Below are 22,256 nucleotides of genomic sequence, written 5' to 3'. Positions count from 1 at the left end.
ACATGGAATCAGCTGTCTCTGGAATCATTCAAAATGCATTCCATCACTCAAAAATCAGATGCATGAGCACACCTCCACAAAGCCAGTGTGAGTGAGAGCAAAAACATGGTGGGAGTATGAAAATCATACCTCTCTTGAAATCTCCAGGTGCCTTCCTGCAAAATGGATGGCTTGGTCATGATTTCCCAGAGCAGTGTAAGCATTCCCTAAACTCCAGCACGCTCTTCCTTCCCCAATTCTGAAAACAACACACATTTGCAATTACACTTCTACCTGCTGAACACCAGAGGTCAGGTTTTCCCAGCACTGCCAAAGTAATTTGCTGGGCCAGAAAAAATAAAGGCAATCATCAGAGAACATTCTAACACCAAAACATTAAATACTGTATTTAAAGGACTGTGATATGGTTATAAGTAAATATGAACAAATTTAATCAAGGTTTTTAATTTTTAAGCTCACAGCAAAAAAGTTAGTCAGTTTTGTAAGCATAGAACATTGTATAACCTAACTCTGCTTTTCCTCAGTTTGCATGCTTTATTAGTCCTTCATATTCTTACTGACTTAAGAAGACGCACATTTAAATGTTGCAAAAATTATGGTTGCACCTGACATTATAAAAAAGGCCTCAGAAATCAGGACTGTAATATAAACATTACTTGCTGCTGTATTATTCTCCTTCCCCATCCCTTCCTATATTATTAACTTGTGGACAAGTAGAAGACAGATTCTTATGAAAGTAGGGTGAATTATTACAGTGAACTCATGAAAGAGATCTGCTTTTCTTTTCCTTAATTTACACAGAGGTGCTGACAGGAGATGACATAGAAACAAGTCATTCATCAATTTGTCTTTCAGACTCATTAGCTGAAATACCATTGTGAGTAAGTTTTGGTTTTCCATATGAAAACCAAAACCTAGCATTGAGGGAACACACATTGATGCAGCTGTCACACAGGGAACGATGACAGCAGAACTGAAGGTAACAGGATTTGCTCTGAGTGTCACACTTAGATGAAACAATCTCTCAGGGCTTACTTGTCATGTAGTTCCTGAGCAATCACCAGGTGTTTGAGATGATAATCAATGGCTTTCTCATAGTCCTGGAGCAGAGTGTAGGTGTTCCCCAGGCTGTAGCAGGCCTGTGCCTCCACAGCTCTGTCCTTCAGCTGCCGGGCCAGCTGCAGCGTCCTCCTGCAGGAGAGGGACCCACAAACCTCAGAAACCACTGCAGGGAAAGGCTTTCAGAAGTGCCCATGCACAGCTGAAAAACACTTATACAGCTTACACAAATCAGGGCAGCAGGCTAGCAGATTATCAACTAATAAATTGCTATCTTGTAAACTCTTACAATCGTACACTTGTGAAGTCTTCCACTCCCCACCACTCCAACCTACTTCCACCTACTTTATTAGACAGCAGACTGATTCCTCAAACAGCATCTTTTAATTTACTGCTTCATTAATAATTTTTAGGAATTTCCCTGACAGGTTGCACTGTTTAATACCAGTGTTAGAGTACTTTCCCATCAGCATGGACAGGACAGGCCTATACTCACCAAGCCAGCCCAGCCCTGCTGAGCAAGAATTTGAGTGCTCAGAGGGATCTGCTCAGTACTGAGGCTTTTTCCCCTAAGAATAGGTGTGCTCTGAAATCCCAATCAGATGCTAATAATACCTATACTGTGTCTTTGCCAAGCTTTTACTTTGCCAGGTACAGCAGCACTTCTTAGTGGTGCAGAGATCAAGACAAGTCTGGCTTGAAAACAGACTAAAGATGTAAATTGATGCTGCTGTGCACCAGCTCTCTCAGCCAGTGAGCATAGCTGAGGCAGCCACCCATCTCAGGGTAGGAAAGCTACTCACATCATTCCAGACCTCACCAAGACCTGAGACAGTAACACCTGCTTCTACAATAATGGGAATAAATGCCTAGCAGTGGAAAGATGTCTGTCTACAGTACTGCAAAAAATCTATTTAAAGTACCATAAGAGTTAAAAAAACCCAGCATTAACACTGCCCCTCCCTTGAAAGAACCAGAATAGTTAAACAACAAAGGAAAAATTTCTTTGCTAAACAAATGGAATTTTTTCCAAAGTATATGTTGAAGAGATGGCTGTTCGTGAGCTACAGTACCAGACACAACAGAAGTAGACTGTACAAGAGGAATAAATGGTGTTTATCAGCAGTCACTCACCTGTAGTATTCAGCAGCAGTTTCAAATTCCCCCAGGAATATGTAGGCATTTCCAAGGTTGCTGTATGCTCTTCTTTCTGCTGATCTATCACCAAATTCTTTTGCAATTAGGAGACGCTTAAGAATGTGAAATAACTGCATTAGTTACTCCACTTCATACTTTGTAACATACATTTGCATGCACAAATACATGAAAAAGTTGCATAATTTAGATCATCAATGCTTGTTAAAAACAACCAAACTTGAAGTTTGCACAATTAAGATTCAAAACCTGCATTGAAAAGGTTGCAACAAGATCCAACACAACACATGTACTAAAGGTCAGGAGCAATCTGATATTCTGCCAGAACAGAATTCATTACTAGCACAGTGTTGTTGTACCTGTTCATGGGCTAAAACTGCACTCCTGAAGTTGCCCAGAAGATAGTGTGTGTTTCCCAGATTTCCAAAGGCACGCCCTTGTGCTGCTCTGTCACCCAGCTCTGTTACTATTGACAGGTTTTCCCTGTTTGGGGGGAAAGAGGAGGAGAATAGTGAGTTTTAAAAGGGTTGGGATTTTTCTCACAGTCATTCAAATAAGGATTTTTAAAGTTCTTATATAAAAGAAAAGACAAAGGTATTCTACTTTGCCCTGTGTTAATGGCCTTTAAATAACCAGGAATCTGAGTAGGAACTATTTCCTGTTAGATCCCAAACTCTACTGCATTCTTACTCAAGCCAATGTGTTTCCATCTAGTTACACACACAGGGTATAACAAGATCCTGTTCTCTCAGCCTGGTTTGAAGAGTTCTGGTGGTTTCTAACTAAGGGTACAAGTGAGGGCATGATGAAAACCAGTGCACTGTCCTCTTGAGAAGACCAAAGTGACAGGTACCTCAGTTCTGCAGAGAAGCACTCCACAGTTTAGCTCATGGCACTGCAAATCTCCCACATTCTAATGAACTATGTGATCATATCCTCCCAGCCCCCACTACTTACTCATAGTACTTTGCAGCTTTTTGTAAAGCATTTTTCACATCATCTGGAAGTTCCCCTGGATCATGAGTCCCAGCATTAGCTACATTTTTCCCTTTAGAGTGATAGACATTTCCCAGATTATATAGTGCTCTTGCTTCTCCAACCTGAATCACAAGTAAAAGAAGGCATTAAAATTTCATGCTTCAAAGTCTTCTGTCACAACAACTATTTGTACAATACACAGATGGGAAAAAGTCAGTACACACTCTGCCCATTCTGAACATGTTATCACCTACCCAGTCACATCGCTCAATCCAACTGCTTTGCATACTACTTCTTTTTGAAGAGCAAGATACATTCTTGAGGTCAATTACCATTAAAAATGAAAAACAAAACCACCACGAAATAAGGCAATATCTAACCGGGACCTATAGTCTTCCAGGTACAAACAACTGGATTCCAACTAATAAATTCTTAGTGCCTAGAAGAAATAACTGAATATTCACTATTTCCCTCTGAAAGGTGCACACTCCTTACCAGTACCACAGGGTTCAGGAATGTGTGTTAGCACTTTACATCCAGATTCCTGCACAATTCTTACCTTATCATTGAGTTCTCTGGAAATATCCAGATGTCTCTGACAGCAAACAATAGCTTCTTCAAAATTCCCGAGTACCTTTAAGGTGTTGCCCAGATTCCCACTAGCTTTAGCTTCTCCCAGAAGATCTCCAATTGTCCTAAAATTGCAGAAACGAATACCCACAAAACAGTGTATCATTTAAAGCAAGCAGATGGTCAATGTATCGTAGAGAACTGCATGAGTATGAAAAGAGACCACAACCATGTGAATAGGTATGTGTTCCGTTCGTTTTGTATCTGAAATGCACTCAAACATTGTTCAGTCTGTGGCGTTTGGCAAACTGCTGGTATTCATGGTACTGATCATCTGCTTAACATTGCTTTAAAAATTCACCTTTTTTAGGAAGAGAATAGAAAGAAAATTCTTAAAGATGATTTAGAAAGACACTCCTGGCATTAGAAAGAGAGGTTTAACTGCATTTGTGTTTTACTTGACCATCTCCTTTTAAGTAAAAGTCTCCTTCTACTCAACAAGACACCTTACTGTAAGGTTTAACACAGTCTCCTCTGTAGCTCAAGGCACTACTTCATTTCTAAATTGTAAATAAGACTAAGGCAAGAGAGTGCCACTGAACCACTCAACTGTCATACCTGGGGGACAACACAACAAAACAAATGTCCCAAGGTCACTGCATGGGAGCAGGGTAAGGCAGGGGGAAGAATAGATTTATACCTAAATTGAGGTTAAGTGTCTTTTACTGAATCTATACAAATCATTAAAAGATACATAAATAGAATATGAAAGGGACAGGGTTTTAGTTTTCACAATATTACATTATGAGTTTTACACAGATTTTAGAAACACAAAAGGGTAAGGAAAGGGTGGATTTAAAGCAGCCAGTTAATTATCCAGAAACCTGGTGAGGCCTCAGTCAGTTCTAGGATTATGGTGCTAGACCAAGAATTAGCTGCCAGGTTAGAGGGCACCCAAGTGACCTGCCAGGCCCCCAGCCCTCTGCCACCAGCATGTTCACTCATTAGCAGGATTAATAGCAGGGTTTGGCAGGACAATGAACAGTCAGCCGCTCCTGTCTGCCAGGATGGGATGACATGGAGAAGCATTACCTTGCAAGAGTTAAATCGTGGTGATGGTATTCCAAGGCCTTTGCGTATTCCTGCAGGTAGAAGTAGGCGTTGCCCAGCTGGCTGTAAATGGCGCTCAGGGTGCGCAGATCCTCGGTCCCCACCTGAACTGCAGCCTCAAAGAAGGACACCCCAGCCCGGCAGTCCCCCGCCTTGCACAGGCGCTCGCCCTCCAGAGCCAGCTCCAGGCACGAGGCCTCCATCCTGCGCCGGTGACAGAAGGGACAGCAGTCACTCCAGAGGCCACACTCAGCACCTCAGCTCTCAACAGGGCAGAGTTTACCTCTCTTTGTTTAGGACAGGGAAGCTGCACCACGCTACCACCAGTGAGCTTTGCTTTAGATCATTACAGAAATCAAGGCTGAAATGGAAATTACAACTGGGACAGTGATGAGCAAAATAACATTTGAACAAACAGCTACCGTTTCTTGTATTTTCAGTCTCAGTGAGAAACTAAACTGTTCTTTGTCCATGGGCAGCACCCAAAGGATTCAGAAACAGTTTTCACCGTCTAGATAATTTCAGAAGTTTCCCAGAAATCAAGCTTTTACTGACAAATACTGACTCTGACAAAGGGAAGCACTTCTAATTTTTAGGGTGATGCCATAGTATCCTGCAAAATGATTCACAGGAAGAAAATTAAATTAGGATATTCTGTGTATCAAATACTGACTAATTTTCCCCAAGTTGCTTCCTATGTAATTCAATACTCCTTGGCACTTCATTTCTTATACTACCACTGCTATGAAAATTCTCAGTGTAAGTAAAATATCTAGATTCAATTAGTGACAAAATGTATGTCAATTCAAGTAACTTCACTGATGCACCATTATTCCAGAACCCACTGGAATATTTTTTATTATTATGAACAAGTAATTTTGTAATTATACAGGTACAAAATACTGCAGTCATGAATGAATTTGTAGAATATTACATTTTAAACATGAACAAAGAAGCTGCTAGAAAACTAGAGTGACAAGAACAATTCATATGCATTTTTGCCCCTGTGAGTTCAGGAGTACAAAATGTAACATTTCAATAAGTGTTAACAATTTTATCCAAACATTCCCACTTTACAGTGCCAAGGAGGCAGGGGAGAGGAAGATGAGAAAGAAAGACAACAGCTCCAGGTCTCGATCTTGAACCAATATGGTTCTCCAGCTTTTTCAGGACACATGCATTTTAAAAAGCTTGCAATCATGTCAGTCTTTTATTTTTTTAAAATGAAAACCCTGTAAGAGACAATCTGTAATTTTTGAAAAAGTATATGCTAATATTGACAAAAAGTCGACAATCAAATGCTGGTTTTTGCAGAAGTTATTTTAGTGGAAACACCAGATGAAACCTGTTTTGACTTGACATGATGATGAAGCTTTTAACATACCTGCAATATTTACATCTCTTTATTTTCTTAAACAGGAAAAAAATTGATTATACAAGCTTCTACTCAAATCCGAACAGGAAGGAAATATTTTTGAAAAATCTAATGACTTCCAAAAGGACTAGAAGAGCTGGGATGAGAAGTACAATAGAAAACACAAAACACTGCCATACCTGCTGCTCTTCGACAGGCCACAGTTTAAGCAGAGCGAGATGACTGACATGTTTAACTTGTGCAGCCAAAAGCAACGTCTGCTTGGGAGCTGCTAAAGGTGCTGGCAGCAAAAGATAACTCCAGCACCAAGTTGTTGCCAAGCCCAACTTCTCAGGTTGGATCTCCATAACACATGCGGTATTTTTAGGCTGGAAACTCCTCTCAGAAGTTAAAGCATTCCTGTTAGCTACAGGACAGCACCTGGCTCTCATGACATTGTGCATGTGCCGAATGCAAGGCACAAGAAGGCAGGAATGATTAAGTACAATTAAGTGCAAGGCAGAAATGATTACACCATCAGCAACTGAAGGTTTAAGACTTAAAACACTTCATTGGGTAAGCTTAATCCTATCCAAAGAGGTTCTCTCCGGGCACCTCATGTTAACTGACATGTCCAATTAGAGTGACAGCTAGAAAATATGGTGCTCCTCAGTGCACAGATTTGGACCATTACACAGCCACACTCTGCATTCTTAGCTTGAATGGCTAAAAAGAGCAGAAATTTCAGCAAAATGTGTGTGTGTTGTAGCAGTGAAAATGCTACACTGGACTCTGCTTCCATGAGTAAATGTAGTCCATTAAAAATATATATTTTAACTGTGATGCATCAGACACATAATCAGTGAAGAAAAGGCAGTTAAAAAAAGTACGAGGGCAGTATCAGAGAGTGCTGCAGTGTGTAGCTCCCCTAAGAGACTGCATTCATTTAATTTCACACTACACCAAAAAATGCCAAATGCCAAGGCAGCATTACCATTTCATCAGGGAATCTGAAATACAATCATTTGACTTTGCAACCCTAGATTTAGTAGAACTTAAAAAAGTGAAAGATGTAGGATGTTTCATACAGAACACAACTAAGAAGCAAATGTCTTATACTCAGACTGATGAAAATCATCTGTTACTACAGAGTGTTTAAAATTCAACCAGAATTACAGGAAGTAAATGAAAATGGGAATTAATAGTTGTTGGAATAAAAAAAGAATGCAAAAATTACACAACTCTGGAGAGGGTGTGTTAACAGGTTGCTAGAAACTGTGCAGCAAATCAAAGCTTTAATTCCATCTGGATCCAGTCTTTCTGACCTATCATTTCAAAATCTAAATAAGCTATACCAAAATAGAATAGAGAAAATGAAATATTTATTTTCACAGTTGCCTGTACTCAATATTAATATTTAATTCAGGTTATATAAGAGCTGTGAAATCACTCAGTTATTTTAAAAGTTTCATAGGCTTTTCCATTGAGTACCAAAACTGGATTCAGATGAGGTTTGGTTTGTATTTGGTTTTTTTTCTCCCCTCTGCTACTTAAAGGACTCTTATGCAAATTAACACTTTTTTTTTTTTAGGATTTACATAGGTGTTCTCCACCTGTCACCACCAATGGTTAAACAGCAGTTTGGCACACTACACAGGGCCAGGTTATCAATGTTTTAGGAAGTCATTAAATAGTTACAAGGAGAATATGACATTACTTTCTCTGTTCCCTGAGCTGAATTGAATTATTTACTCAACACCCAGTGGCCAAACAAGAGATACATTGAATCCGCAGAGAAGAGAAGAGAACAAACCCTATTCATCTGTGCATTTCCAAAGCAATTCAGTTCCTGCTGAACAGGATAACGCTCTCCCAGATACTACTTAGAAATGCTCACACAGGGCTTCATTTTGTTATGCTGCCTGGCATCTCCTGAATAATTTCTCATTTGTAAAACTACCTCATCCTTATCTGGCCCTCAAAGCTTTTCCTCCTGCCTGGCTCCCCAGTATTTTTTCTTCTCTTCTTCTCCATCCCCTCCCCCTGCACCCCGCTCTTCTCCAATCTTTTTTCACGTTCTGTTTTAAACCTTTTTTTTTTTTTTTTTTTTTTTTCCAAAGAATATTAACCCTAAGCAGATTGTCTCCTTGTTTTTGTCTCCCTCTCTTCAGCTGTTCTCATCTTACAATAAGGACAAGAAAAGTGGTAAGAATTAAGGCAGTGGAGGAAGGCAGCAAGACTCACTGATTACTACAATCTCTAAACACAGTTTATTTTGACTCAGTTCAATTCCCACGAAGAGGACTTTTTGCTTTTGAGGGGGAACACGGCTGATGGCAATTTGCCATGAAACGTGCCGGTCCAAATAACGCGGCTGGGGAGCAAAAGAGCCGCACGCCATGCCTTCAGTCCCGAGGCACACCCCCGTAACAAAGCCCTGACTCCTGCCCTCCCCACGGCAGCAGAGGGAGCGCTGCCGGCAGCACTCAGTGCTGGGGTCAGAAACAAACAACTGCCCCACACACAAACCACACACCTCGGCTCTGGGTTCTCCTGCTCCAGTCAACACACAAGCAGTTACAAGGGTTTGGTGTGTGAATTTAGCAGGCCAGAAGAACCAAGTTCTACAGATATTCACCCTACAGATCATTTATTCACACAAATCAAGTAACATTAGCGTTTTATTTTCAGTCACTAAACAACGACAAAATAAAAAAAGTCTCCTTCCACAAGCATAAGCATTTTTATAACTGCTAAAGTGATACTGATCAGCTGCTGTGGGGAGACAGAAACACTTGCACGATGAGAAACAGACCCATAGTAAAGCCTTTCCTTGGGAGTGGGTCCTAACTTCTTTAAAATCAGTTCTAATCGAAGACCAGAAGGAAGGTAAGAGCAGTCACAGCCAAACAAGCCTAGGATAACACCTGCAAGTAAATTTTTAAAACACTGATAACTCCTTCCCCAGTAATTTATGATCTTTGATTTCCTGCACTAAATTATACACAAAATAAAATATTTCCAAATTACAGCTATCAAAATCATCATAAAATTCCAGGTCAATACACTGAATTAATCTGTAGTTTCTCAGACTCTTACGAAAGTTTAATATGTTTTAAAATTAAAAGTATTTTGTCATCATGTTTTTAAAATGTGAATCAGATTATAGTTCTTGCAGAAAAGTTTACTAAGGTCAAGAATATTGTTATTGTTCATATTATTAATCAGTCTCATTCAAACCTATAAGACATTGTGCCCTGATTGTGCTTGCCAAAATTTTTAAAGTTGTTTTTTTAACTTGTCAATTTAAACCAGTCATTTGGCCATGACACATTTTTCATCCATTTACTTATAGAATAGTACCCTGAACAGCTCCTGCTTTTGTTAGAGTGACCAAGGATGTCCTGGAATTGTCTGGGGGGGACTGAGAGCATCAGCAGCAGCGTGGGGAAATGTGGAAGGGGAATGCTGGGATGTGGGTCCCTTCAGAAAACAGCAGAGTTATCATTTATACACTTAGGGTCAAAGCCACAGGATAAAGATTTTATAGCAAAATAAAGAGAGAAAGCAGTCAATTACAGCTTATTTACTAAGCTTTACTTTATTTACTTTACATGGCTCCTTACTGAGCATGAAAAAGCCTCTTCAGCTGGCTGCACTGCTAACCAGGACACTGGACTTAACATGAAATGAAATGAGGGACTTCTCTTCTATGGAATGGAAGAGAAGACCACTCCAACAGCAATCTAACATTGTCAGCAGGTTGAAAAAATTCATTTTAAGCCATAGCATGAGCTGTCTTACAAATACAGGGACCTCCTTATGGCTGTTAGCTAGAGAGAAAAGGCCTCCAAAGAAAGGATGACCAGCGTAGGGGTGGGAGGAGCACACAAGAACCACATTTTTTATTTCTTTTTAAACAATCATTTCAGTCTTCCAGTGTCTCTTCCTACTGAATGAACTGCAAGATTTACCCTTCCAAACAGCATGCCCTACACAATGCTCCTGTAGTTCAGTTCCATTAGAACGAGTCTGAAATGCTAACACGTTGTCCCACGTCTGTCAAGAGGATTCAGAAGAAAAATGATAAAAGTTCTCAGAAGGGAAACCCCATATCCTCTTCACTAGCAAGAAGGGTACTTTTGAGTGCAAGGCACCAAGGCAGTTTCCATCTATCAAACAAACCTCTCTATGTAAAGCAAGGAAAATACCTCATCATTCATCAAAACAATAATGGGCCAAGTACAGAGAACTTTAGCAGACAAAACTCAGCAATTTGCTTAGGCAGCCCAAGAGCTAAAAGAGGGAGTAGCTATTACACTGCAGGCACCATACTTCATATCATTCTATCCCAAATACTAAGAAATCCAGACAATATGTCCTATTCTGCTACCATACAAGTTCCAATACTATACAATCATGCAGTCATACTAATATAATCTGCTACATAGCAAAAGTGAATTTTCATCATTCAAAAATCAAGGAAAAAAATGGGTGGGTTTAATTTTAAATTTCAATAACACTACCAGCAGAGATATCAAGCTATTTGCTGCAACTTGTTTAGCTTTCTATTATTACCAGCACTTATTCATGTAGAGCAAAAGGAGCAGAGTCTTACCTGTATCGCACATGAAAGGAACGATCCTCAGGCATGCTTATCAAAACATTATTTTCCGCCATTGAGTTACATTATCAGTGAAGAAAGAAATCCTGGTCTGTGGTAGGGTAAGTGCTTTTTTATGGAGAATTGTTGTCAGAGCACCATTCCAATTAGTACATTAAGAAGCTGGAGTAAAGATATCCTAAGCTCCTGCAGAAAAACTCTTCTTTATTACTGAGGTAAGGAGGTCACTGCCAGACACATCTCACACCTTCAGAAATGTTCATGTTCTTTCTTTCACCTGTGGCCCTTTAAGCTCCATTCAGCTGCGGTTCTGCAAAGGGAACACAAGATGCTTGGCTTGAAGTCTCATCCTTAATAACTCATCAGCATTTGCAGCTGATGTAAAAGCATAACATTGCTCCTACCAAGCAGGAAACGTCATTCAAGAACTTAAAGGCAGAGCCAAAGCCTTCTACACAGACACAGCAATTTCTGTAGGCAAGTGAGAAAGCCAAAGAGGTTTAACAAAAGCCAACACACTCCCCTCTTGCAGACTTTGAAGAATTTACCCTTGTATTTTCTGGCCTCGTGAAGTTCCAGGCAAAAACCTTTAAGGATAAAAACTACAGAATGAAAGGCATAATACGGAACAGATCACCAAGTGCTTTACATGTAAACACTGCCACTGGGACCCCGATCCCCAGCTGAAGGCCCACAGCAGTCAGAACTGGTGGGCACAATCCCACCTGGAGATCATCCATTCTGGAGATCGTTCCCCCTGGAATACTGTAAGCACAGCAGGTTTAAGCTTTAGATTCACTTTTCTCCTCCCTGCTCCCAAAAGAAAAGGGGGCAGTGTGGGAGTTTGGACAGCAAGGGGTGTTAACCCTGGCTTCCTATTCAAAAGTTCTGCTGCACTGCAATGTGAGCTCTAAACTCTGCTTCAAAGGGACTGCAGAAGCCAGCATGTAAATACTGAACATGTTTAGGCTGGCTGGGAAAAATTAACAGAAAAGAAACCCTATAATCAAAAGTTTACCCACTTTTAAACGTATTTTTAGTAGAGACAGTGACATATTGATGCCTCAGTACTAATGTTACCTTCCTCTGCACGTAAACAGAGTTGTGTAATTCACAAATGCATATTTCATCAAGAGACTTCAGAGGTGTCAAAAAGACAGGAACAGAGCTCAGATTTAGAGCTGTCATCAGAAGAATATGTAAATCTGTATATTTAATTGTCGATGCCTTTTCCTTTCATTAGTTTTATCAAGTCCCAGCTGTGAAGATTCATGCTTCCCATGCTACTCTACCTTGACAGCAGCCCACAAACAGACTGTCCACATTCTTCCAATTAAACAAGTATTTTGCCCTTCCATGCTCATCACTAGAATTATCTGGCATCAACAAGTGGGTGTGGATGTATTTTTGCAATTATGAAGCGTGACACCCACAGGTTACAATAGCACTGCAACCCACACAGTGGGCAGGCTGTGTTCCAGGGATTCACCCTGTGGAACTCTGTCCAGCCTCAGCTCAGGGAACCCAGAGAGGCCAATGGCCCTAAGCCACCCTGTCTGTAGCACTCCTGCTGCTCAGCAAATCCAAGGGATTTGGAAGTTCTCTTCCACAGAGGGACACACCACAAAGTAAAAAGTGTGTACTCTGGCAACCTCCACAAATCATGAAATGATGACTGTGGTAATTTATCTGTATATTTATACTGTAATGGTAATTAACTGAATAAATTTAGAAGTTTCTTCTAAAAATAAAAAGCCAACTTTAAGTTTTTAAAAACCCAGTTATACTTAAAAGTACATCAGAACATCTATGTTTATGTAAATACCAGTTATTTTTAGCAGCACATTTTACATCAGGTGTTTATAGCTTCACTGTATCTGAGCTATAATATCCGTCCTCATCGTCTGACTGATGGCACCATATCCCAAGAGCTGGAACAATTACTCCTGCTCTCTTCCCTCCTTACTGGCCATACAGCACATTCCTAGTCTTAGGAGGGTGACACAGACACACCCACATTGGCCAACACATCATCATCACAGACCCGACCAAAATTACTGGGTCTGCTCCTCAGCCCTGGCTTCCTCTCGCGGAAGTCATTGGGATGTCAATTACGCCCTCAGCCGTGGCACGGTGTAATCAGTAACCAAACCTAAATCACATTCATCACAGTGGGGAATGCAAAATGCAGGGGCTGGAAGTGGAACACCTGCACAGACAGCATCTCTCAGGTGTCAACTGGCCTTGGGAGGACTGGGGTACAACAAACTAAGCCTTGCTCTTCCAACTGCTGAGAGCATCTCTGGAACCAAGCCTTGCCCGAGCTTGTACCAGCAGGGAACTGGCTCAGGGGACACAGGGCTCCAGCAGAAAAGCCTAAGGAGGTAACAGGCCTCAGGAGAGGTTCTACACTGTCAGCATAACTAACAGTGAAAAACAGGCTTTCTCCTAAACTTGCATTTGTAATTAAAATTTCATGTAGCCTGAAAAAATCACTTGGGGCTTATGATGAAAAAAAAAAATCTGTATTAATGCAATCAAGCTGCTTTAAATTCTCTCCACACCTCAGAGAAATACAAAATTCCTATCCATGCTAAAAGAGCTGCCTTTCAGGAAAGCAAGAATAGAAAACTGAAGTTGTATACACAACCTTAAAATGCACGATTTTACTAAATACAGGAAGTCCTAGGGGCTTCTGCAATTTCAAAGTAGCAGCAAAAACCCCATAGAGGAAAGACTGGGCCTCCTTCAGAAGAGGAAAATTAAACTGGTTACTAATAACACAGTTGTTTGATACCGAAAGAGAAATGAACATCAGCCTCACCACCCCCAAATCAAAGGGAGCAAGGCAGAGGTTGGGCAATCAAATACGGCAGCCACTTCACAGCCCACAACAGACAAAACATGCACTGGATCAATTCTTTGTTAGAAGAAAATGGTGAGCCATAGTTAGTGGTTACTCACCCTGGCTATAAACAGCTACAGGATTTTCTATTAAATCTTCAGTAAAAAGGTAAATTTGCCTCAATTCAAAATTCTTTCTAAAAAAAAGGTACTGTCAGAAAGTCGCTTTTCATTATTTTTGTCTATTAAATCAGAGACTTATATAGAAGCTATATAAATATAGATGAGGCTTGCATGATGAAAGTACATCTCAACCTTCCAATAACATCCCTGCACTGAATCAGTGTTACAAATGCTAAGACTGGAATAAGGCTCACTCTCCTCTCAAGAAAAACGACAGAAGAAACCAAGGGCCCCCCATCTTTCATTCTAATCAGTATGTTTCAAATCCCTGACAGTGATAAAACAATAGTTGCTAGTTCTTTTCCCAAAGCCTGTATACAAGCTCATGGTTCATGTTATCACAGCTTCCAGACAGGTGCTTCACCTTTTAAGGCATTTTCCATTTCAGCAGTGGTTTGATTACATACTGTAACTTTTATCTCAATGGCAGACAATGAGTTAAATCAGTTTGTGAATCCTAGTTACACTGAATGTCTACAATAGATTTTTTCATTTAAACTTTTGACAGAAAACCATATTTCTGCACAGGTGAAAAATCATCAGCAAGCCAATGCTGCAATTTATTTGCAGTACACAGAACTAATAATCATCATACAGTTGGAGAAGATGGTTTTATTCTCCTTCATCACCTCAAAACAGTACATTTTAAGCAGCTCCAATTGCTCCTTTCCTCAACCCATGGCCGAACAGCTGACAGGCCCTGAGCGGTCACTGGGGGGCTGGTGGAATACTGAACAGTTCCCTTCCTTCTGCCTTTCCCGAAAGGAGAGGATTAAGTCAGGCCTTCCCTCTGCATCTGCTATTCCTCACAAATCTGGGGGAAAGGAGCATCTGCCAAATGAACTCATCACCCACAGAGATTCAAAAGCTACTAGAGGAAAGTACAGATAGAGGCCGATTTACTGCACAAATTGCATTTCCTGAGAAAAACTAGTGACAGACTGCTTGTTTCAGGATCAAGACAAATTTCCCAATGGTGAACTAAGTCTGAATTTCCTTTCAGAAAGATGCTTTAGAATGGGTAGGAGAAAAAAAAAAAAAAAAACACCAAACAAAAAAAACACCACCAAACAAACAAAACAAAACAAACCACAGAAAAAAATGGAAAGAAGCTTGAACTGGATCATCTAAAAACAAAACAGAGCTTTACATACCCTGTGAATGAAGAACTAGACTACACAGCAATAAAAATATACCAACAGTGATTACTGAAATACAGAGATCAGCTTGGCTTCAGACCTTCAAAATATAAAAGAGCATATAAATACAAATAGCACAAGGAACAGTCAGAAGTAAAGATGTACAAGTAAAGAAGAAGTAAAATTCCCTATTTTAGTCTTCAATGCTGTTCAAGGATATTTTTAAATTTACCTAAATTAATGTATAAGCCTAAAATGAGCCATCAAAACACCCTTAAAATTTCACATCAAGTGTAATATTGCAGTTACACAGTAAACAGCATCATCATTAGCATCTCTGCAGGAATACATATTCCCCTGTGAATGAGCCTTTAAGTAAATGCGGGCCATGCTGGGGAAAAGGTAATTTTCCCAAACCCTGAGCACAGTACAAGTGACTAGTCATGAGAGTGGATCATGCAAATACAAGAAACAACTGTATGTACTAAGACCACTGTGGTTGTTCTTGGCAGCTTAATTTTAAACTCCTCTCTACACCACTTTTGACAGCTGTTCAACAGCTGATTAGCTGAGTGCACACAGAAACCACCTTCACTGATGAGGGGAATCTGAGGTTTTATTCAGGATCATGATGATGTGGAGCAATACCTGCTCTGAAACACTGCCTTTGTCTCCTGATGGATTTCTCTGCTGAGCAGAAAACCCCAGAGTAAACCACAGGGATTCCTTTATAGAACTGGCTTAGCAGCATGCAAGCCACTTTGCAGCTCACATCACACATTAATGGACACCAGAGGAAAGCTGAAGTTCATAAACAGCTCCTGGGCTGCTCCTCCCAGGTGTGAGTGACAGAGCTGTGCTGCAGAGCCTGTATCACTGCAGGGCCTGGCAAAGACCCCACCTAAACATCCCATGCCATCAGGCTCATCAGACCAGCTGCAAATAAATTAAACCACTATCTCATCTCCTTGGGTCAGATGCTTCCTCCTCCACACCCCCTATATTCACCACGCTGACTTATAAATATGGGCCCACACCAATCTAAACCACACTGCCCAATATTGCAGACAGCCCTGAAATGGCTGCAAGGGGTGGGGATTGCACTGGCTTCGGCCCAGAGGTGATGTTGGCTTGTAATCCTACCAACCCACTGCTGCACAAGCCTGGAATTTCACTTCAAATGTTCTAATAGAAAATGGAATATGAGGGTTCCTCTCCTTTGCCCAAACGACATGCACATTTTTCATATAGGAAACCATCATTTCCTTGCTAGAAAGAGAATCACCAAATTGTAACAGAGCACAGGGCTAGGCAGGCATTTTGTAACCAGAACTGACAGATGCAGAGCTAGCTCCCTTTTGTGAATCAAACAAAAAGAATTACTAGACTGAGGGAAGGAAACTTGACTCCATTATCTCGGAAATTATTCCATCTCCCCTTTTAACCCCTTAATGCCCAAGACAAGTAACCAGCAGTCTTTCCAGATGGTCAACAGAAGCATAAAAGGTTATAGAAGACCAGAAAAATACCAATAATAGAAGTTAGGATACTCACAACTCTCCTGAAAAAAGTAAAACAATTGCAAAATGAGTCGTTACACAAATACTATCGTCTGTCACAAACTTCAGAGTAATCTGATTCTTTTCTTCATTCCTCTCCCAAATTTCTTTCTAGCACTGCACATAAACCCAAATCAAGAAAAGGTCTTCTGTCCAATTATTTTAATTTACTCAATGTACTCTAATTTAGTCATCAATATGATTACAGGAAGAGAAACCCCCAAATGACAAGGGAGCACAAGTATCCTCAGAACAGTCCCAAGTAGGAACACAAAATAGTTCTATTGAAAATATTAATAACAATATGAAACGAGGTAAGGAAAATATTGCATTAAACCCCAAAACTACTTTACAGGATATAAATCATACTCGTTTATAAAGCTCTATTTGTATTTTTTTAAAAACGTCCTAGCAATGAAATACTCATCTCAAGATTTAAAATTAATTTTAAAAAAGACAAAAACCCCCACAACAATAACAGGCATCAGGCATTTCTGAGACCAATTTTGCTCACAATGAAGTGAGGCTCTCAACACATCCACAGCTGGAAACTGAATCACGGATTTGACAACTAGAGGAACATAGCTCCAGAGCAGAGTCCAACATCCATTACCTAATTGCTGATGTGGCCCTGCAGTATGACAGACACAGTAACAGAGATATTTAACTTATTATTTATACAAATTTTTGTTTGGGGTTGTCTTTATTTCACTGCTTGCCTAAACCCAACAGACCCTGCTCGTGGTAGGTTCTGTTGTAAATGCATATTATAAAGTTGGCTTTTCACAAGATGTGTGCTATATGATTAATAACTTTGGGGTAAGGATATAAGTTTTTATTTCTGCTGTTAGTAAAGAAAATGAGGCACAGTGGTAGTAGTGATATAGTATGCTTAAACTGTCTGTTTGGCTGGGATAACATCCAGTGAACATGTAAAAAGACTCTGCTATTGATACACCAGCTATCAGCATCTCCCATCTGAAGAAAGCACGGACCAAGGCCCGAGCTGGAGGTGATGATGAAGGTGATGATGAAGGTGATGATGAAGGTGATGATGAAGACACAGCCCAGAAACACACAGCTCTAAAAAGGCAAACCCAAGGAGGGGCCATGCAAAACAGTCCCTGGAATATGGAAACTAGTTTATGGGAAAATATGAATATTCAACAGATTGATACAATAGAAAGGTATTTAAAGAAAGCCTCTGAAATAGCCGATTGTGGACTTGGCTAAATGCCAAGTCACCCGACCATACTTTGCTTTTTTATCTCCTAATTATCTTATCTTTTACTAAACCTATTTCTTAAAATTCATAAAAAAAGTGAATCTCGTTTTTCACAGTTCTAAACACAGGTAAGAGAAGGTTCATCTCCTCCATTTCACAGGTGAACTCCTCTTGGTTGCCCCTGCACTCCCACCTCTGGCACAGCTGGCATGCCCCGGCTCACACAGCACTCTGTTAAAGGCAAACACAAGCCCGGGAGCATTTCCACCTGCCCTCTGGCATTTCCTGCATGTACTTTCCACTATTCTGCAGATTAGCAGGAGGATTTTCCTCTGTTTGTAGAGGACCTAGCTGAATGGAGTGTTTGGAGCTTTAAGCAATGCTAAAGGTCGGCTGCATGCCACGCCTTTCAAACTCTATATATGCTGCTTATTCCTATTGTTATCATCCTGCTTATTCCTTTCCCCCTTCCTTGGCTAAGAGAACAAGTATTTAACTGGAGAACAGCTTGCTACCTACTGTACACAATTACATGTGTAATTAGTGTGCAGGTTAAAAGACCCAGCGTAGCTAACACAAGTAACCACGAGTATTTTTATTGCACAGACACTCCTGCAGATAGTTAATGTAAGCCATTTATTTAAATCCTGAATTAGGGGAATCCCACTCTACAATAAAATAAGAAAGGAGAACATGAGGTGCCAGTAAAACACAACTAATATCCTCATCATAAAACTAATCAGGCAACTGAAAACTAATTCTACATGCAGCAAGATGAAGATTTCAGACACAAGAACAGTGCAGAATATTATCACAAAGTCAAAATAGGTCAGAATTTTTCTGCATATTTGATACATTAAGATATTAGGATTCCTTATACTTTATTCTCTTCTTTCCTTTTATCAGAACCATATCCAAGTTTATTTACAAATTGTCATTCACAGACTGAAAACAAACTTTGTGCTGCCTCCTTTCTAACATCTCCCACAACTGGGGATGAGATTTGCATCCAAGCACTGTAAGTGTACAAATGCCACACTAGACTGCAATGACAGTCCACAACAGAGCAGTAAATTGTGATCCTTTTATTCACAGCACAAGCTGAAATCGTTCCCAATAAATCAGTAACAGTTTTGTTCCCAAGTTCTGAAGGTAAATTTGAACCCTGCTCCTTTGGGACAAGCTCATCATGCAAATGAACATATACGAGGCCTCTCCCTGGCAACCAGACACTCAGCTACCTTCAGTTTGGGAACTGGAGCATGTCATCCAGCGTGAAAGAGCCCGGCATAGGAAGGGCTCAGCACAAAAGGCTGGCTATTTGCACTTCAGCTGCTAGAGCAAGTTGATCACAAATCTCTCCAAAAAAAATGTTCCGCCAAGCTTAGCCACTTCTCGGGCTATAAAATCCCTTAAAAACAGATCCTGGTATGCAAAAGAAAGAAGACAAACATCGTACAAGCATCTTACAAAGAAATGGAAGAAGTTACCGTAAGATTCCATAAACCCTTTTTTTTAAAAAAAATAACAATCCTTAGAATCACTGGCGGTAAGACACAGTAGCAATTTATGTGAAGCAATATAGACGCTGTTTCAAAATTCCTAGCTGGCACTGTGGGGCTCATTCAGAGCCAAAGCAAACATTGAGCATCACAAATCCCTACCACTCCTGCAAGGTTTGATCTTGCAGGAACAGATGCAGCTCTGACAGAACCTCTGTAACACAAGCGCTATGACCATGACAGGGTAACGCCAGCAGCACTGCCTGGGGCATCACCTGTGCCCCTCAGTTCACAAGTACTCACAGCAGCCACCAACGTCCTCGCTAAGGAGCCTACAGCTGCAGCCTGCAAAAGCTGGGGTGAAGGATGAACACTCATCAGTGAGAAAATCACGTGTTGTTTTTCATACTGTTTGCTTCCTATAGACAGGTACAGTGTATTTATAGCACATCACCTCTGGAGATTTAAGGAAAACAGTATTTGTTGAGGTGCCAAGTTGTAAATTGCTTTGCATATTCATTCCAACACTTGGGATGCAGCTACCAATCTATTCAGAATCTCCTCAGTGCAGTTCCTTCCATCAGTGTGATGACTGCAGCCCATCTTGCCCCCAGTGCCAGTTTACCCCTATGCACAGGCATTATTGCACTAACAGAACTGGTCACAGCAGCACATCCCTTTCTCTGCCAAACCAATGACCACTAGACAAGGTCCAGGCTCCAAAGTGCAGGAGCCTGCACTTATCTATCCTTATCCTTATCATGCAGCGAATAAAATTCCGAAGAGTATACTAACACGGCAACAGGAGGAAAAATAGCGTAGCAAACGGAAATAACGAAGAAATAAAATAGATTTAGAGAGCCTTCTTCATAAATCCCATGTGATTTATATTCCCTGTAACTCAGCTGAATGAAAGCTTTCCTTCCTATTAGTAAACTGTTCGTAACACAAAGAAGTTTTATTATATGAACAAGAACCATATTTCTCAAACACTGCCAAATTTGAGTCCCAAGAGGCAACTTGACATTAATCATCTGTTCAACACTGTACAAGTTTCAGACCATCTCTTGCCAGTCCTTCCACTTCTGGTTTTCCTGTATTTTGCATTGCTAATGTTGTGGTCTTCCACAAAATAGTATCCTTTTTTTTGAGATATCATCACACATATAGCTGACTTGCTGCTAAATGACTAAAGAAAAGTTCAAGGTTTTTCTGCAGCTGGTATCTCTCTTTGCTTTTATTTGCAGAAGCAGTGATAACAATAACAGGCTGATCCCTCAGAAAGTCTCAATATGATCACTGACTGCTCAAACAAAACCAATTTCATTAAGACATTAACTTCAAAAGTTACTGAGACCAGGACTATAGTTACAGATGTGGGCAGGACTAAGTAAGTTGTGGAAAGTGAAACTGACACAAAGGCTAAAATAAACCTGGAGGATAAAAAGTACAACTACGTTGGCTATTAAAGTTAAAAAGTGGAAGATGAGGAGAAATTTAAAAATTATACACTCTAAAAAAAATTTAAATCTCCTTATGTTCAGTAGTTAAAACTATGGACAAACAGCATTTCTTTCTAGAAAAAAGCTTTTCAAAACCTACTCTGACCTTCAAACCATCAACTTGTGAAGTAATTCTGCAGCAAGGGAGCAGCAATGTACAATCCTAAGTAGTTTTAAGATGCCAGAAAGAGTTACAAGAGCATTTAAACAACAGCATGGTAAATAAAGCAACTGAGAAGACTCACATAGGTTTCTTCTAGTCCAGTGAAGCTGTATTAGGTTTCAGGTAAGTTCTGTTCCAGCTTTATACAGAAGTTACTGGAAGTACAAAGTCCTTCCTATCAAAGAGAGATTCATAACCACAGTCCAGAAGAAGTCCACTGCTAACCCTTAATAAAACTAGTAAGAAGGAACACTTGGACAGGCCTACAAATTAGTTTTAACACACTATAAATATACATAAGCAATGAATTTAGAAGGCCTTTTTTAGAGGAGGTCTTTTTGCTAGCATTTTCAGGTCCAACAGAACTACCATTTTAGAAAGAGGTCTAAAGTTTCCAGACAAAATTTAAGCAGGGACTAGAATCTCTTAACTGATCTTTTCGAGATGCAAGACTCAGCACGTTCTTCCAAATTCTGAGATGGTTGCACAGCTCTCCATGGCAACCCAGGGATCATGAGCCCTGCAGTCACTGGCAAAAATCTAACAGGAACAGCACATTAGGCTGGAAAAAATTCTTAAGCAGAACAAAGGCCACAGCTTCAAGGTGGGTCAAAATTTACGTCTTGGCAATCAGGTCAATAAAGCAACAGAAGGCAATTTTTCATTTACTACGCTCCTCCACTGAAAATGTAAAATAGCAATAGAAGGGCAGGAACTACACTAGTAAAACCTACAGTCTAGTAGACAAATGAGACTAGGTCTGGTGTAATCCGAGTTTAGATTATGCCACAACACAGTGCCTCCCTCAAACTCTCGAACGAGAGTTTAGAGCTCGTTCCGTGTATACCTCACTCCTCGCGTTATGCCTGCAGACGTTCCGGTTCTATTGCCAGCCTGTTTCCTTCCCGCCCTTGTGCTGTTATTTATTCACCCATCTCGTTAGGACAACACAAGCGCCCCAAGCCGCCCGGGCCTGTCGGTCCCGGCTCCCTTCACAGACACCATGGCTATGGTGGCACAGGACCCACCCGCGCCGGGCACGGCCACCTCCCGCCTTTGTTGGCCAAGGGCGCTGGGCGGCCGCGGGCACACGGCAGGGCTGGCACGGCACTGCCCGGGGCGGGCCGCACCGCCGCTTTTATCGCCAACACACCGCGCCGCTCGGGGCCGCGGCAGCTGCCGGCGCCGCCATCGGAGCCCCCGCTGTGGCACCCAGCGCTCCCCGCCGCGCCGCTCACCTGTGTGCCGGGCCGGCGGGGCTCTGAGGGGCCGGCGGGGCTCTGAGGGGC

The 22,256-nt window shown here is 40.9% G+C and overlaps 1 protein-coding gene across 3 annotated transcripts in view; it reads right to left on the bottom strand.

The window, feature by feature from the left end:
- The window catches only part of GPSM2 (G protein signaling modulator 2), a 27,765-nt gene extending 5,509 nt beyond the window's left edge, over nucleotides 1–22,256 (bottom strand). For 2 of the 3 annotated variants that reach the window (XM_066324591.1, XM_066324593.1), the window contains exons 1-9: nucleotides 22,206–22,256; nucleotides 10,845–11,160; nucleotides 4,855–5,076; nucleotides 3,752–3,887; nucleotides 3,172–3,314; nucleotides 2,574–2,697; nucleotides 2,194–2,309; nucleotides 1,036–1,191; nucleotides 130–238 (exon numbers count right to left, since the gene is read on the bottom strand). In XM_066324591.1, the coding sequence (XP_066180688.1) occupies nucleotides 130–238; nucleotides 1,036–1,191; nucleotides 2,194–2,309; nucleotides 2,574–2,697; nucleotides 3,172–3,314; nucleotides 3,752–3,887; nucleotides 4,855–5,076; nucleotides 10,845–10,906 (1,068 nt within the window). In that variant the 5' untranslated portion in view covers nucleotides 10,907–11,160; nucleotides 22,206–22,256. Of the gene's footprint in view, nucleotides 1–129; nucleotides 239–1,035; nucleotides 1,192–2,193; nucleotides 2,310–2,573; nucleotides 2,698–3,171; nucleotides 3,315–3,751; nucleotides 3,888–4,854; nucleotides 5,077–6,426; nucleotides 7,008–10,844; nucleotides 11,161–22,205 lie in introns of those variants that run through there. The other variant, XM_066324592.1, reaches the window with a different exon arrangement.

Source organism: Sylvia atricapilla, chromosome 9 (genome assembly GCF_009819655.1).
Source record: "Sylvia atricapilla isolate bSylAtr1 chromosome 9, bSylAtr1.pri, whole genome shotgun sequence".
NCBI lineage: Eukaryota > Metazoa > Chordata > Aves > Passeriformes > Sylviidae > Sylvia > Sylvia atricapilla.
The sequence above is the reverse complement of the archived record's forward strand: the minus strand, read 5'-3'. Positions and strand labels throughout refer to the sequence as shown.